Genomic DNA, 18268 nt, shown 5'->3' with positions numbered 1-18268 from the left:
CATATCCGTCAACTCTGCGTCTGACTCTGTGGTGACAGTGTTTTAATTCCTTTCAGACACCTTTTTACTGAGGACATTCTTAGGGTACTGCAAGAGGCCAGAAAACTCAGTACTAGAAAGTCATATGTACCTAAGTGGAAGAAGTTTTGTATTTGGTGGTGTTCACACCTGGATTCGCTGTCTGTGGATATTCCATTGGTTCTTCCATACTTGTGTGAGTTGCTAAATAATGGCTTGGCTTAGGGTCTATATCAGCATATCAAATGCTGAAAACGCCGAATGCATTTTCATCGAACTGAAATGTTCAAAATCTAGAAATAGCTAACTGACGGAACATCAATTTCTTTCCCAGGGAAAGAAATTGGTGTTCCATGCAAAAAAAAAAAAAAAATTTAATACTTTAAACACTGACAGAAGTGGGGGGCTGTGAACCCCCACACACACCCCCTACTTAAATATACCAACTCTGAGACCGCACCACAGTGGAGGTAATAGCAAACTCAGATGACTGCCCACCGATTTCTTTCCCTGGGAAAGAAATCGATGTTCCATCAGTTCGCTCTTCTGAGTTTTCGAACATTTCAGTTCGATGAAATTAAATTCGGCATTTTCAACATTCGAAATGCTGATAGGAACCCTTGGCTTACTCTTTTGTGAAGGTTCATTTGTCGGTCATTTCTGCCTTTGTCTCCCCCTTTGGCTTCTAGGTTAGAGGTTAAACTCTTTCTTTCTGAAAGGCGTCCTTCACGTTAGACCTCCCAGGAAACCTGTTCCTCCTCCTCCTTGGGATTTGAAGTTTGTTTTGGAGAAGCTGACTGTGGCTCCAGTTGAGCCTGCAGCTACAGCTTCCATGCAACACTATACTTGGAAAATATTCTGTTACTCCCTTTGACTTCTGCCAGAAGGGTATCTGAGCTTCAGGCCTTAATGGCTTCCCCACCTTTTCTGATTTTCAATAAGGACAGGGTCTCTTTACGTACTAACCCTTCCTTTATGCCCAAGTTTGTGAGTGAGTTGTCCCCTAACCAGTCTGTTCATTTGCCCACCTTTTGTCCTTCTCCACAATCCTCTAGTGTAGATTTTACACACATTGGATGTGCATAGACAGCTCAGATTTTATTTGGATAAAACTAAGGGTATCAGGAAATCTGATCAGCGTTTTGTTTCTTTTCATCCCAGGGCTCTGGGATTGCATGTTTCCAAGCAGACTATTTCCCCTTGGATTTCGAAGGATATTTCTTTTTGTCATGTTTTCCATGGGAAGAGCCTCCCTTTTCTTAAGGCTCATTCTGCTAGGGCTGTGGCTTTTTCAGGTGCTTTCTTTAAGGGTTTGGATACTAATTCCATTTTAGAAGCAGCTACTTGGACTTCTGTGCATACCTTCACCAAGTATTACAAATAGGAAGGCATCTCCATATATAAAGCTGGTTTTGCCAGAGCCGTTCTGCATGATTGTCTAGAGAACTCTTCTGGTCCTTCCTCCTCCCAGGTTTCCTCCTAAGCTTTGGTAATCTCCCTCATGTAAAGAATACTGCAGTAGTAAAATAGGAGGACATAGAATAGTTTTGTAATATCTTACCGTAACCATATATGTCCTTCTCTTCTGTGTTGCAGTATTTTGTCCCTCCCTCCTTCCCCCACTGCTTGCTTTTATTCTGGATATCTGATAACCCTCTTGTCTCCTTAGGCTGGCACTCCTCCTGGGGCATTCATTTCAGAGGATTGTACATGCTGACATCACGTTTGTGCTGATGTACTCCTAAGCCATTCGTGTCTCATACTAGCAGTACTTGAAAGCTCTTGTGTACTGGCCGGACTTCGGGTCAGCCATGGCAGAGGATCCCTCATGTAAAGAATACTCCAACATAGAAGAGAAGGGCAAAATACTAAAATATCTCAACTTGTACAATGTCTCTCGTGGATGTTTAAGAGAAGTTCTTATTTGATTATATAAGGTATATAGAGACAACTACCTCTGGGGATTTTGGGGTTATCAAAAAGTAGTAGAAAATCATCAGACAACCCGAGTATAATATTCTGTAGGAATGAGAAGTGCACTTATTGGCTCGTGTGTGGAGCAGACTACAAATTATATTAAAACAAGCACTAGTTTAGATGTTTTTAAGAACAGCCTGGGCAGTTATTATATGAACAACTGTTTTGGTGTGTTGGCAGGCTGTAAGGGCATTAATACCAGTGCTTGAAATGTTTTATGTGCTAGTCTTCTTATTTCTTTTATTCTTACAAACTTTGAGACAGTTTCTTATTTTGCATGTGCATAGTTCTGTCTGACATTAATAACATGTATGGTGAATATTTGCTTGCTGAGTAACCATGAAGCTTAAGTAGTACGTTTACCAAGTGCAAGTAATGATCCAATGTTGTGAGTTCCATCTTTGTTAATCACTAGGACTAATGGAAGCAGCACCGGAACAGCCTAGCATCTCAGATTTTCCCAGACTAGTGACCCCCTTCCCTTAGTCAGTGATACTACTCAAGGGAGACCTCTGTCTAGATATTTTTGACATGTTGAGATCACCTCTCTGAGACAAGGTACTTCATAGATTCTTTCTTTTTAATTTGTTAGAAATAAAGTTGCTCCATTCCACTCGTGCTTTGTACATGCTTCTTTCTATTTTGACTATATTTCCAGAACAAAACTCAAGTCAATGAGTTCCATTTTTTATCAAGAGTTTTTAACTTCCCATTCCCATCTCTGTGGCATTTTCACCTCACCATTTCATGTACTACTTTACATTTTTGTAGTGTGTGCTTCTGCAGTTTTATAATCCTTAGCAATTCATGTATTTTATTTGTAACTGTTCTGTTTAAAAAGAGAGTATTTTTAGTTTCTGAAACAGTCTTTACTATTTTTGTGCTGGTCATTTCTCAGTTGTTGTGGGTGCCCTTGTTTAGTAGAAGCTATTTTTGACTCTGGTTCCATTTGCTTCTCCTTAGCTGTTTGTGCATTTCCTTTCATTATGAATGGTAAGGAAATTAAAACGTGCAACTGTGGGGGAAAATTCCTCCCAAAGGACAGACATACAGTTTTTCTTGCCTACTTAGGGCATGAGTACTTGACAGTCGATTGTTATATCTTTGCTGTGCCATCAAGTCTTTCACAATTTAGAGACTGGGAGAGTAGTTTATCTGTATTTAAAATTTAATTCCACTCTTTCTAAGCTGCACCCTTAAGTTTGGTTTTGGGTTGGACCCTTCTGGCCCCAGGATAGACTGATCAGCCTTAAATCCAAGAAAAAACATGGAACCGGTGCATAAATCTGAATTAGACCATGTAAAAGATTCCTCTCCGTGTGTTGCTTCCAAGAACTTCAAGTCTGAGAATTCTTCATCAACTTATGTTTATTTTTTGATGGTTCTAAAATTCCAGTCATTGAGTTTCTGAAAGTTCTCCTGTCACTTGCCCCAGAAGCTGATTATGTGTCTCCTTTGTCAGATGTAGATGTTAGAAAACTACTTCTAAGCTTAAGACTTCCTTCTTATAGGTCTCTCTGGTCTTGTTTGACTACTTCTGAGGCACTGGACAGCAAAAATAAGAAGATGGTGCTTGCATATTTTGATCTCCAGCAGATATGGTTTCATATCTGTCCTTCCACTAACTTTAGGGTAGCTAAGGCTCTTCATCCTTGCCAATTTTCTCTGAATTGACATCTTTGCTGTCCTCACTGGCATGGTACAGGCTCCGGTCTTTGTGAGACTGTTGCTTGATTTGCAGGCATCAGTACAGATATTGATTAGTCTTCTGCATTGGCTTGTCTATTACTAAACATATATTCTGATCTCACTGCGTAGAAATTTCAATTTGAAACATAACCCACTAGGCTACAGTTATTATATGGTGTTATAAGTTGATATCGCAAATATTAAAGACTTTGTCTGCCAGAACTAGGCTATTGTATTTGCAAAACTAGGTAGATTTGTGTTATATGATGATTTTGAAGTTACTTTATATATTGTTAGATTTGCAGCATGTATTGTACACAAATTGGTTAGGATGCTAAAACGTGGAAAGCAGTCATGTAAACAGGTTCACATTCTTTAATTGAATTCCTTGGCTGTTTCATTAAAGCAGAGTACTGAGCATCCTATGCAGAAGGGTTTTGTAGTGTATACTGGCTTAACTTAATGGTATTATGAGAAAGCAGACTGATGGTGATGAATCTTTTGTTTCAGTTTGTAGTCTCTCTGCTGGGAAATTTGGCACATTACTAAGTGGGTCCTGGGATACAACAGCTAAAGTCTGGCTAAACGATAAGTGCATGATGACTTTACAGGTAGAGTCCTCCATTTTTACTTATTCATTCATTTTGTACAAGTGTTGTGTAACCATTTGAATTTTGACTTTTTTTTTTTTTTTTTTGCTGTAGGGTCATACAGCAGCAGTGTGGGCAGTAAAAATCTTGCCTGAACAAGGACTAATGCTGACAGGGTCAGCTGATAAAACGATCAAACTGTGGAAGGCTGGTAGATGTGAGAGAACTTACAGTGGTAAGTATTCTAGTATGCAGAATTGGAGCTAAAGTGTTTGTAGTTAGGTGATCATTTACATAAATATGCAGAGAGGCTCATGCATTGAAGGTTTTTGGTTTCCTTCAGGTGATAAAAAGAAATGAGTTGTTCCAGAACTAAATCCTAGACTGTACTGCTATGTATGATTTTCCCTGTACCTTGATCTTTGAATAGGCCCATATTCTCCTTAATCTGTGCATGTCTTTTTGTCTTGCTAGTCTTAAACCATTTCTAATTTGTTACAAATTAGACCATTTTAGTCACTGTTACTTTGAACTTGTTTCTGAATTTGCTTGAATGCTAGTTTTTTATATCTCTGTTTTCAGTTTTTCACTGTGTATTTTATCTTTCAGTAGTCTTATGGCTGTGTTGGTACCCCCTCAACACTTTTTCTCCACAGTCCCCTGACTTCCTTCAATAAGCTGTTATTTTCTTGAGTATTATTGCTTTTGCGTGAACTGTATACTGTTAAGTCTCAGCCACTGAATGTGTATTGCTAATCTTCGAGATCTGTGTAGGTATTTTTTATTTCTGTAACTTGAACTGTTCTTGTTTCTGCCTTGGGCCCAGGATGTGACTGATAGTGGTCTTTGTACCAGATCAGTCACCTAGTTAATATATTCAAATAGAGTATTCTGTTTTAATCCACTATTGATTATGCTACTGTTTGTCAGGCAGTACTGTGTTGCTTTTATGTTAATTACCTTTTCTGAAAAAGTGGGGATTTCTTGATGCAATAAAATTTGAAAGTATATACCATAGCTTAAACTTGTAACTAATTTTCACTTTGGCATTTGCTCTATAACTTTATTTTACCATTTTATCTTGTGGTGTTAATGTGCATGTTTATTTACATACTTGTTTGCATTTATTGTCTTAGAAAATCTGAGTAGACAGAACCTCTTTTCAGCAGCTGCTTGAGGAGAAAAGGTCCATTTACAGTTCGTAACAACGTGTCACTTCAGATTTTCACAGAAAACACTGAGCTTAGGAAAGATGCAGGGCAGTATAGCAGTAACACAGAAAACATTGTAGATGTCCTTCCTTGTCACTGTAGCAGTGTTATTTAACTTGGGATATCCTGCCGAGGATATCGAAACATCTTCAGTACTGTTTTGCCCCCAGTCAGAATGCTGCTTCTGAATTCAGTCTGTATGCAGTTCATACACCAAACCTTTAAATCAGTAGAGTTCCTTCCTTCCTTTCTTTTCTCCTGGTTTGTTTTCATGTCATCCAAGGGGGGGGGGATATGAGTGTGAGGCATATTTTTCAAAGATAGACACAAGAAGTGCCTTTTTTGTTCAGGTGCTATGCATGACCATACACAGTGTGATATCTGTCAGACATTTGTCCCCAAGACATTCTACAGCCATTTGTCTTCCCTTTATGTTTATATGGAAAACCAGTGTCTGCAGTTATTGACTCCGGGTACAGTGGCTGAATCCACCCACCCAGAAGTTCAATCACCTCTTAAGAAATAAACACGTACTAAATATGCTGCTGTCCGGCCTCCACTGGACATCTCCATTGGGTTGGACGAAGAACCTGAGGACTGTGTGGTACTGATGCCATTTCTCTCTGCCATGACTCTGAGGCCAACATGGAGCTGCCTACTCGCATGTCCGCCAAGACTGTGCATGCATCTGATAAAGATGTAGAGGGAGATCACTGCTGATTATTTCTGAAGAGCCTAGGGGAATCCCCAACATTTAGTTAAGGAAGAGGTATCTAGTACCCTCATTGAATCCTGCCAGGGGTCTGAACCTCCTTGATTTGTCAAAGTAGATGTTCCTTTAAAAAGGAGACAAAAAACCAAACATGGGGCTTCTGTGGCTAAGGATCCTCACAAAGAGTCACAGGATTTTACTGGAGGGCTGTTTAATGCCGTCTTGACTCTGAATTCCCTTCAGGGATTGTCAGTCTTTACTACTGCTTCCTGGTAATCCATCCCATCTAAAAGACCTAGGGTTTTGAGCCTTCTGATGAGGAGCTGAACTGTGAAGAATACTTAGTTTATTCCTCACAAATACACTCTCTTTTGGCTCTGGGGTCTCAGGAAGATTATTATTTGCCTTCTAACTCTCCTTTTGAGGAATTATCTTTTGGGGCTACATTAGTCTGTATGATGGAACACTAAGTGGGATTCAGAGGTCCATAAGAGGTGTATTGAAATCTTGCAAAGTGACTCACCGAGACCTTCTGCACTCCCTTCTGTTTTAGCTACCCTGTTGGACACATTTACAGAAGCATTTCACGCACCTGATTTCTCAACCAACAGGCCATAGGAAACTAGGCACTTTATAAAAATCTGTCTGTGGACCATAAATTTTTGTATAAAAGTCCTTCATCAGATCCTGCTGTGGTTTCCATGTCCACAGGTAAGCCATCCAAACTGCTTTCCTCTTCAAAGCTTCTGCCTTCTGACAAGGACAGCCATGCTATGGAAGTGTATGAGAAAAAGTGTATACATCTGCTACTTTGGCTTTTGGGGCCATTGATTATCTGACCCACATGACTAGATATGTCCTGGCTGTTCTCTTCCAGCTGGGGGGGGATGACTGACATGCCTGATTTGGACAGTACGACTTCTGCTTTCTCTCCTTAATGACTTCTGCTTCTCAGGTAGCTCTCCATTCCATTAAATGCAGCTAAGCTGCAGCTGATGCCTCTTTTAGGGCAGCTGTATCTGGTTCTGTTATGAGGAGATATTCATGGCTGTAATTGCAGCCTTTACCTGAGGACTTAGGCCAAACTTTTGGCTTCTCTCTTAGACACCCAGAATCTTTTTGGCACTGCTTATGCAGAGCCTCAGACAAACCTTTGTTTCTTGTGTACCTAAATTCCAGAGAACTGTCCTTCGAAATCTTCTTTTGTCTATATGCAGCGTAGACAATCTGCTAGAACTAAGAGGGTTTCTAAGCAGGTTTTCCCAGATAAACTCACTCAGAATGCTACAAGCCAAAAAACTGCATTTCCTTATAAATCTGCCTCTCTTTGACATCCAGCTTCCCCTCCTCTTCACCCAGATTCCTCTGGTCATAAGGCTGACCCTTTCTTATCAGGTGTGGCAACAAATAACCACAGACACCTGGGTCCGTTGCACTGTCTAACACAGTTATTTTATGGCTTGGAAGTCTTTCTCCACTTTCTGGCATTTCTCAGCCTCCTTCTTGCCAGCTCCCTCATTTTCCTCTGGTCCTGGAGGATCTGGTAAATCAGTGAACCATACAGCATATTCCCTTGTTTCAACAGGACAGGTTTTTATTCCAGAATGTTTCTGGTTCTCAGGAGGGAGGGAGGGATTGTGGAGGCCTATTATAACCTGTCCAATCTCAACACCTTCCTTAAGGTCCCCTCCTTCAGGATGTTGTCTCTTCAGACCTTTCACATCTTTTAGTTCCCCAGGCTTTTCTGGTCTCCCTGGATTTGAAGGATGCTTACCTCCATATTTCCTGTTCACCTTCTGTTCAGGAAATGTTTACATTTCTTTGTGTCTTCCTCTCATGTGAGTTCCTCTGCTTTGCCTTTTGGGTCTTCCTCATTTCCCTTCCAGAGTTCTAAATCCACTTGCTTGGAAAGTGGGTTAGTCCTCAAGTAGATCTTTTCACCTCCTCTCTGAACAGACAATTTCCTCATTTCTTTTCCAGAGTTCTAAATCCACGGGCCGAGAAAGTGGGTATTGTATCATTTTGATGTCCTTCATGGATGCATCTGCAGTCATAACAACTGGGTTGTCCTGTCGTCAGGCAGCCCTTCAGTCGGCCGGATTCCAAAGTCCGGCTGATGTCGCACTTCACCCGACGTCATCTCTGTTGGGGTATATAAGCATCAGCCGACGCCATTTTCTTCAGTCTTTCTTGCCGCGTGGATAAGCAGAAGCTGTTCGCAAGTGCCGGTCGGTCGGATCCAGAGATTACTTCAAGACTTCTAAAGCTAGACTCTTTCTTGCCTCAGCCGATGTCAGAAAAAGTTAATAATTGTTTAACCTGTGGGAAACAAATACCTCATAAAGATTTCCACTCTTACTGCCTGCCCTGTTTAGGCCCAGCCCACGCAGCTTGTTGCTTCTTTCAACCGACGCGTCAGAGTTTGCAGAACAGTTTTTCGGTTCTGACATTATGCCGCCGGACCCTCCGACTGCATTCTGCCAAAACGCAAGAAAAGACCGACAAAACCATGGTTAAGCAAAACTGATCAAACTACACCTGAAACTATCACTACAACTGAGGTCCCTGCTAACACTCTTGAATCGGCCTCAGAAATTTTACCCACTACGGTGCTTACCACTGACTTATCAGACACCATTCCCTTGGATGTCTCTACCCCAGCACGTGGTGCTGCTAGGCCTCCAGCAGCCATGTCCATTAAGGCCTTCGCCAGGGCTAAAGCAGCCAAGACTACTAAAACAGTGCCTGTTAAACCCCTTCCACCAGGCCCTCTGCCAGTTCTCAAATGCTTACCTTGGCAGAAGATTTAATTTCATTAATTAGAGGATCTCAATCTCACCCAGACAGGGCCTCTCAGCCCCCAGGAAAGAGACCTAGGGCAGAGCCCCCTGAGCCAGTGTCCTCTGATGATTCTGCTGATGAATCAGACATAACTGACCAGCCAGAGGCTCCTTTCTCCAATTTTGAAGATTCTGATGCTGAAGAATCCATTCCAGCTGCTTCCTCCAGAAGAATTCTCCTTTGGAAACCTTGCATGCCATGCGAGAACAGTTCCAATGGCAGCAACAGGATTTTTCAGACTCCAGAAAAGACTTAGGACCTTTTGCACCTACCACAGCACAGGCCCTTAGCTATCCCTCCTGTTCTCTCTGTGGTGGATGATGCTTTCAATGATGCCTGCTCAGCTCCAGATTCTTTACCCCAGCCCCTGCCAAACCAGACAGATTTTACAGGGTGCCAGATACTCATCACCACCTCTACAAGGCCCCTCTTGAACTATATCCCAGGGTCCCAAGGCAGTAGTCATGACTATAGCTAAAACCCTGTTCCTTCTGAAAGGGAAGCAAGGTCATTAGACAGATGGGGTAAAAAGTTTACACTTCAGCCACTCTTTCAGCTAGAGCTTTAAATTGTCCGTTTCATGATACAATACCAAGAGTTTATGCTTGACCAGTTAACTAAAAAGCTAACCACTGATGAATCTCTTGATAAGAATTATGTATTAGAAATGGTAAATAACATACAGCAGGTTAGTAACCTTTTTTAAAATGTGGCTATGATGCACTGGAGGCTTCATTTAGATCAGCCATGACTGGCACAGTAATTAGAAGGCATGCATGGCTAAAGGAGCAAGCTTTACCGGATCATGTTAAATCTAAATTGCTTGATGCTCCTATGGATAAATCAAGTTTGTTTGGTACACCTGCCCAGCAGGTTATGAAGAAAATGGAAGAAAAGGCAAAATCAGTCCAGACAGTTAAAGAATTCTTGCAGGTTCAACCCCAAGGTTTAGCAGGAACTGGCCTGCCAAAAATTGGTCCTTTCCTGACTCCACAAGACCTCAAAGGGCAGGAATAGACGTTCCAGAGGCAGAAACCAATCCAGAGGAGGTGCCTACAGAGGACGACAGTGGCAAGGTAACAACAGAGGCACAGAATCAACACCTGCCTCTACATCAACACAGCCACAGTGACTTAAACCTAAACCCGCCAACCAGGGAACAAATAGCAGCTCCTCTAGGCGGAAAGCTAACATTATTTTCAAAAACTGGCACCACATAACAAAGGACAAGTGGATTTTACGAACCATAGATCAAGGTTACCGGTTCCACTTCCACACTTTACCAGTCAAAAGAGGAATGCCAAACCTACCTCCAAATCAAAAACAGAGGCTCTACAACAGATAATGGAATTAGCAAACATGAGAGCTGTGGAAAAAGTGCCAACAGCAGAGCAAGGAAAGGGGTTCTACTCCAGACTATTCCTAGTTCCAAGAAAGGAAAAAGTTGGAGACCAATTCTAGACCTGTCTACCCTAAATACTTACATCATTGTCCCAAAATTCAAGATGCTGACCCTACAGCAACTTCTTCCCATGCTGGGCAAGGAGTGTTGGCTGGTAACTCTAGATCTCAAGGAGGCATACCTGCACGTCCCCATTCGACCTATCTGCAGAAGATACCTCAGATTTCTTGCAGGATCAGAGCACTATCAATTCTCAGCATTGCCCCCAGAGTATTCACAAAATGCCTGGCATCAGTAATCGCCCATTGCAGACTACAGGAATTCAAATTTATCCATACCTGGACGACTGTCTGATACAAGGGGACAACAAAAGCAAGCTGACAACAGATTTACAAAGGGTCATTTACTTGCTTCAAGCACTGGGATACACAGTCAATTTACAAAAGTCAAGGCTGATACCATCCCAGACAAGGACTTTCCTGGGAGGAATTGGACACAGTAAGGCAAATGGCATTCCTAACTACAGAAAACAAAAAGAACTCCTCTTTACTTCTTGGCACTAACAAATCTGAACAAGTTAACAGCAAGAAAGGTACTGCAGGCCTTGGGTTTCATGGCATCATGCATAATCTTGGTTCCATTTGCCAGACTACATATGAGAAAGCTTCAGTGGTACCTAAAGAATTTATGGTCCCAACACAGACACAGCCTAGAAACGGAAATTCCACTAATACCATGCTTAAAACAGGAGTTCCTATGGTGGGCTCCAGTCAAACCCAGGCCTGCCCTTTCGCAGAAGGTCAAGGGCCAGACCATCACAACAGATGCTTCAGACCTGGGATGGGGGCACATATGCTGGACAAATGCGTGCAAGGATTGTGGACACAGGACCAACTTCACCTGCACATCAACCTAAAAGAAATGCTGGCAGTAAAACTGGCAATCCAAAAGTTCAGACCATTTCTCAAGGAAGGCCAGTTGATGATAAGGACAGACAACACCACAGTCATGTGGTACATCAACAAACAAGGAGGCACTCATTCCTACCCCTATGCAGAATGACTTTGGAGCTGTGGACCCTGGCACTCAGCTACAACATCCAGTTACAGGCAATATTTGTACCAGGAAAAGAAAACTCTAGCAGATATGTTAAGCAGGACTACATCGGATGTCCACGAATGGCAGCTGCACCCGACATCTTCAAGACCATCTCAAGAAATGGGGAATGCCTCAGATAGATCTATTCGCATCACCTCTCAATCACCAGCTCAAAAATTCTGCACAAGGACATTCCACCCACTAGCATGGAAAGTGGACTCTCTCCTTCAGCTGGAAAGGACTAACAGCATATGCATTCCCACCTCTTCCTTGATACACAAAGTATTACTAAAAATCAAGGAGGAACGGCCAAGGATAATCCTGATAGCTCCAAACTGGCCAAGACAACATTGGTACCCACTGCTGAGGAGCATGTCTCGAACAATATGTGGCCAATACCTGATGCCTTTGATGCTAACTCAGAACAACTACAGCACCATGCATCCAAACCTAAAAACGTTGCAACTGACTGCATGGAACATCACATAGCAGCTGCTAATCCACAGCTTTCACAAAGAGTTAAAGACATTATTCTTGAAGCACGCAGACCTTCAACAAGAAGAAACTATGCTGGGAAATGGAAAAGGTTTGTCATTTGGAGCTCAGAAAGAGGTAAAGATGTATCAAACATAGATATGCCCAACATTCTGGAGTATCTGGCGAACTACTTCATTCAGGCCTGTCCTATTCCTCCATCAAGATTCATGCATCAGCTATTTCAGCAGAATACAGCTTTGATCCACCTGTTTTTCACAGCCTTTGCTCAGGCAGTTCCTCAGAGGAATCAAGAATGTAAAACCTCCAAGGAAACCACCATTACCAGCCTGGGACTTGAACTTTGTGCTAGAAAAATTGACTCTATCACCTTTGAACCAGCAGCAACAGCAGACCTGCAACACCTGTCATGGAAAACTGCTTTCCTACTGGCAATTACTTCAGCAAGGAGGGTTTCAGAACTACAGGCCTTAATGGCAGTGCAACCCTTTCTAATCTTCCACCAAGATAGAGTGTCCATGAGGACTAATCCTACATTTATGCCTAAGGTGGTATCCAGAGTGTCCTTAAACCAGGCAATCCACCTACCTACCTTCTTTCCCAACTCACAAAACAGAGGAAAGAATACTGCATACCTTGGATGTACATAGACAGCTACGCTACTACTTGGACAGAACAAAAATAGCAGAAAGACTGACCAACTTTTCAGAGCCTATGCAACAGGAAGGGAAGGAAAAGCTATTTCCAAACAGACAATCTCCAAATGGATAGGAAATTGCATACGATTCTGTTACTCCTTCCATGGAAAGCAAATTCCACAGAACATAAGACCTCATTCTACAAGGGCAACAGCCACTACCACAGCCTTCTTACGAGGAGTGGCTACCAAAGACATTATTGAGGCGGCTACTTGGACCTCCGTGCATACATTTGCCAAGCATTATAATTTACCTCTATATTCCAGATCCCGAGCAGGGTTTGCCACTGCTGTACTGCAAGGGATCCTAAACACACCATAATCTACTTTATCCTCCTCCCTAGTTGGCTATGGTATTCTACCCAGTTGTTATGACTGCAGATGCATCCATGAAGGACATAGTACAGTTTTGTACCTACCATAAATGTAGATGTCCTAATTGGATAGCATCTGCAGTCACCTCCTTCCCCTCTGTGGTACTCCTAGGGTGTTTACCCTTCTAATAGCTAGCTAGTGGGGACTTCTTTCATGGTGTATTTGTTTGTATTTATGTACATACATGCTTATTTTGTGTTTACCTCTATCTTTTGGAAACATTGGCATCTATCCAAAATTTTTTAGCCTTCTAGAGGGCTTCTGGCATCTGGGGCAAGAAACACTGAAGAAAATGGCGTCGGCTGATGCTTATATACCCGAAGGCCAACAGAGATGATGTCGGGTGAAGTGCGACATCAGGACCCGGACTTTGGAATCCGGCCGACTGAAGGGCTGCCTGACGACAGGACAACCCAGTTGTTATGACTGCAGATGCTATCCAATTCGGACATCTACATTTATGGTAGGTACAAAACTGTACTTTTTGGTGGGGAGATGCTCCTGTGTGCCGGTGTTCCTGTTCCTCTGCTTCCTAGGGTCTTGCACAAGATTATATGGGACATATCGAGAATCTTGCTGGTCTCTTCCTTTTGACCCAGACAAGACTTGTTCCCCCCTTTTATTTTCATCATCACAAGCTACTTCACAGGATAGTTCTTCTCAGACAAGACAAGGGGTTTGTCATTCACCCCCACTTGTCCACACTTCAACTTGATAGGGTTTTGATTCCTTCCAGACACTAGTTTTCTGAGGATGTGGTTCGGTTTTTGCAGGAGGCTAGAAAACCCACTACTAAAAAATCTATGTTGCTAAATGGAAGAGACTTTCTGTTTGGTGTCTCAAGCATGACCGAGACTTTTTTTCTGTTGGGGGCGGGTCATATTTGTGTGAGTTGCTCAATACTGGTTTAGTATTCTTACAGTATTCTTCTGTTAAAGCTCATTTGTTAGCCATTTCTGCGTGTCTGCTCTTAAGGTCACTTTTGGCTTCTAGTTTTGAAGTTAAACAATTCCTAAAAGGCATCCTTTATATCAAGCCCCCAAGAAAGCCTGTTCCTCCTTCCTGCAGCCTTACTTTTTATCTTGAAAAATTTACTCCATACCCTTTTGATCCTACCTTTTCGTCTTCCCTGTAATGTTGTACTTGACCGACTGTATTGTTGGTGGCTCTTACTTCTGCCCTGAGAGTTTCTGAACTCCAAGCCCTCATGGTGGTTTCTCCTTTTTTTGTTTTTTCACAGCATGGCGTGTCTTCATCCTAATCATTTTTTATGCCAGAAGTGGTTAATGATTTGTCCTTGAATCAGTCTGTTGATCTTCCCTCCTGTTTTCCTTCTCCACAGTCTGCTAGAGAGAAGGTACTACACACTTTGGATTTACATAGACAGCTGTAGCATTTGGATAAGACAAAATGCATCAGAAAATTTGAGCAACGTTTTGTTGCCTTTCATGCTAGGGAGTTGGGTTTGACAGTGTCTAAGCAAATTTATTTACTCCTGAATCTCTAAGACCATTTCATTTTGTTATTCTTTTCATGGCAAACCGCTTTTGTTTTCAGTTCATGCTAACTCTAGCTGGGAAGTAGCCTCGTCTGGTGCTTTTTCCAATGTTCTAGACACTAGATCCATCCTAGAATCTGCTACATGGTCTTCTGGTCACACTTTTACCAAGCATTATAAATTGGATTTCATTTCCTGGGCCAGGACTGGATTTGCTAGGGCTATCCTCCATGGGTTTGTGGAGATCTGTTCTCTGCCTTCCTCCTCTCATGTTTTACAGTAGCTTTTGTACTCTCCCAAGTTAAATAATATTGAAACAGTGATAAGGAAGGGCATAGTACAGTTGTGTAAGATCTTACAGTAAAAATTCTGCTTGTCATCGTTGAAGTATTTGGTCCCTTCTTTCTGCCCCTTTTAATTTGCTATTGTCCTACTGCTGGCCGTGGGATTTTGACTTGTATCTTTGTCTCCCTTCCTGGGTGGGCATGTTGTTATTGCTCTGTGGTTGCTCTGGTTCTCCTGGGGCACTTTGAGTCTGAGGATTAGATGATCATAGTAGGTTACTAGGCTAAATGGCCCTGAGACCCTTACAAGCCTAGCTAAGAATTAATCCCCAAAAAGAAACCTCAGTCAGTACCTTTCACCCCTGTTAGTAAGGGACACATGTGGAACCCATGGGAAAAATGTTTGGTTTCCCATCCACTCATCAAGATTGCGCTTGAAGAGGATCAGCGAGGCACTCTGTTTGACTTTTATATGGGAAGTCTATTCCAGAGACTGGGCAGCCTCTGGGAGACAAACCTGGCCCTCCAGCAGGTTTTGTTAATGTTTTGCATATTAGATTCAGGCCTTTCAAGCAAGTAATGCGTGAGGAGTTAGATTTATGGATATGGAGCATCTCTAGTAGGGCAGGGTCCGAGATTGCCTTGTAGGCGAGACACAGGTCACCTCTGAGCAACCTGTGTGATAGAGTGATAGTGATTTGAAAAAACAAAGTCCACAAGCTAGGTAAGGAACACTCCACCCACAAACCAGTCAATGAAAAGAAAACAATGGTGAGCGGACTTCCATGGCTGATGCAGCAACTGAAAAATAGGTTCTACCAGTCCTATCTCTTTCAGGTCATAACTCTTGGATACAGCCTTCAATCTCTGTATTATCACAATGCCACCCCCTTTGTAGGCTGGGTGGATTCTGATTGATGTTAGTTCTTTCAACTGTTTCAAAGCTGCCCGTTCAGCAAAAGTCAAATTACAAAAACCTTGATATCCCCCCTTCGCATAAAACTTGACGAATCTCATCCTCACAAACTGTAGTAAAAGCCTATAGGAGTGGATGAATGTTCGGCATAAAAGTACTCTGTTTCCTGAAAGTGTCCATCCTCTCATCATGACTAGTATGCATCCCTGACATGTTCCACGTAATGTGATGGACAAGTGTTGAGGACAATGAAACTCCATAATGGTGAAGAGAGTCTCGGAGATGCTATGGAGGGGTTGATGCATCATTTTTTAGAGAGGTTATAGTAATAGAGAGATTGAAGGCTGTATCCAAGAGTTATGACCTGAAAGAGATAGGATTGGTAGACCCTATTTTTCAGATTATTATAGGTCTACACATGGTCATGAGCTCATGTATGGACGCAGAGATGAAGTTAGGATGACACTCACATGCTCTACTAATTTGCGAGTGATTTGTGACATTATTAATAAACATTGGGGTATTTTACATTCTGATGAAGGAATTAGAGTAGTGAAGGAGAAACCCAGGTTTACCTTCAGGAATAGTCTGCCTTTAAAGAGGCAGTTGTATTACAAGAACACGAGGGATGTCTATTTACCACAGTCTGTGAAGGGACTTTTCCCTGTAATAAGTGTAAAGCATGTAGTTTTATTCATGCAGGAGGTAGATTTGAGCATCCCACGTGAGGGTTTGTTGTAGATACTTCTTTCTATGCTGACTGTCTGACCAAAGACTTGGTATATTTTGCCTACTGCAAAGCATGCTTTGCGTATTACATAGGGAAGACCAATAGGCACTTTAAAGAGAGAATTCTTGAACTTGTTAATGATATTAACAACAAGAAAATGACCAAAGCCTTAGCCAAGCATGTCTTGGACAGTGGTCAGAGTCATAGTTTTAAGTTTTTAGCTCTTGAGCTTTTAGCTGCTAGTATTGGGGGGGACTTTAAAAATAAGACAGAGTTGAAAGAACAAGAGTGGATTTATACGGTTGAATGATCGGGTTTCTAGAAAACCACTGTTGAAGGCACAACAACTTAAGCATTGAACCTCAGAGCTCTATATAATATTAGGTGTATGTATTTAAAGATATCACTGCTATGTTTACATATGACTTGTTTTTATATGATGTTTTTTATACATGATATTTTCATGTGATGTTTTATATATATATATATATATATATATATATATATATATATATATATATATATATATGATGTATTTATATATATATATATGATGTATTTATGTGTAAGTTTATTTATGTATTTTATTGTCTCTATCCTCAAAAGCAGTACTAAGCAGGTTGCATTGTGCTTTTAGGGGTGTACTTAATTAGTTAATTGGTATTTGATTTGGTATATATATATATGTGTATATATATATATATACGCATATATATATATATATATATATATATATATATATATATATACGCATATATATATATATATATATATATATATATATATATATATATATATATATATATATATATATATATATATATATATATATATATATATATATATATATATATATATATATATATATATATATATATATATATATGTGTGTGTGTGTGTATATATATATATATATATATATATGTGTGTGTGTGTATATATATATATATATATATATATATATATATATATATATGTATGTTTGTGAGTGTGTGTAGAGTAGGAGAGTTGTTCTTATTAGGTCTGAAGAAGCAGTCGTATTATAGACTATGAAAGCGCTCACCTTTTTATTTGGTCTCTGTGGGTTTTGCTTTTATGTGACATTAAAGTGTGTGGAGTTGTTGCATCAGCTGTGGAAGTCTGCTCGTCATTAATGCTCTTCGTGTTTCCGCTGTTGCAGTCATCACACTTGGGTTATCTGCCTGCAAGTAGCCCTCAGTCGGCCCGAATACCGGAGACTTAGTATTTCTGCATCGGTTGCTGTAGCTCCAGGAATGATGTCAGGTAGTCAGGGGTATAAAACAGGCAGCCGATGCCATTACATCAGTCTTTCTTGCTGAGGAGCTCGAAGCAAAAGCACTTCACAAGTGCCGGTCGGCTGCTACCTGAATTTTCGTTTACGAATTGAATAATCCTGAAGTCTTCTAAAGCTAAGTACCCCGTTGGGGATCCTTTTTTCTTGCGCTAACCGATGTCAGAAAAAGTTAATTATTGTCTTGCCTGTGGAAAGCAAATGCAACACAGAGATTTTCATTCTTACTGCGTCACATGTTTAGGCCCAGTCCACGACGTACCTCACTGTTGGTTTTGTGCCATGTTCAATGCCCAAACTATTCATCATCGTGATATCTTTGTCGCTAAATTCCTCTGCTTTCAATCTTTGTATTCCGAAATGGCTTTGGTTTGCCATCCGACTACCAATATTCCGAAAAAACGTAAGGATAAAGACAGAGAC

The 18268-nt window shown here is 41.2% G+C and overlaps 1 protein-coding gene across 2 annotated transcripts in view; it reads left to right on the top strand.

Moving 5' to 3' along the window:
- Positions 1–18268, top strand: part of PLAA (phospholipase A2 activating protein) — a 749216-nt gene that overhangs the window by 178428 nt on the left and 552520 nt on the right. For both annotated transcript variants that reach the window (XM_044061441.1, XM_044061440.1), the window contains 2 exons: positions 4195–4295; positions 4389–4509. In XM_044061441.1, the coding sequence (XP_043917376.1) occupies positions 4195–4295; positions 4389–4509 (222 nt within the window). The remainder of the gene's footprint in view (positions 1–4194; positions 4296–4388; positions 4510–18268) is intronic.

This window comes from Protopterus annectens, chromosome 2.part0 (genome assembly GCF_019279795.1).
Source record: "Protopterus annectens isolate FY-2018-M chromosome 2.part0, PAN1.0, whole genome shotgun sequence".
NCBI classification, from domain to species: Eukaryota; Metazoa; Chordata; order Ceratodontiformes; family Protopteridae; genus Protopterus; species Protopterus annectens.
This window is presented reverse-complemented; position numbering and strand designations above follow the sequence as displayed.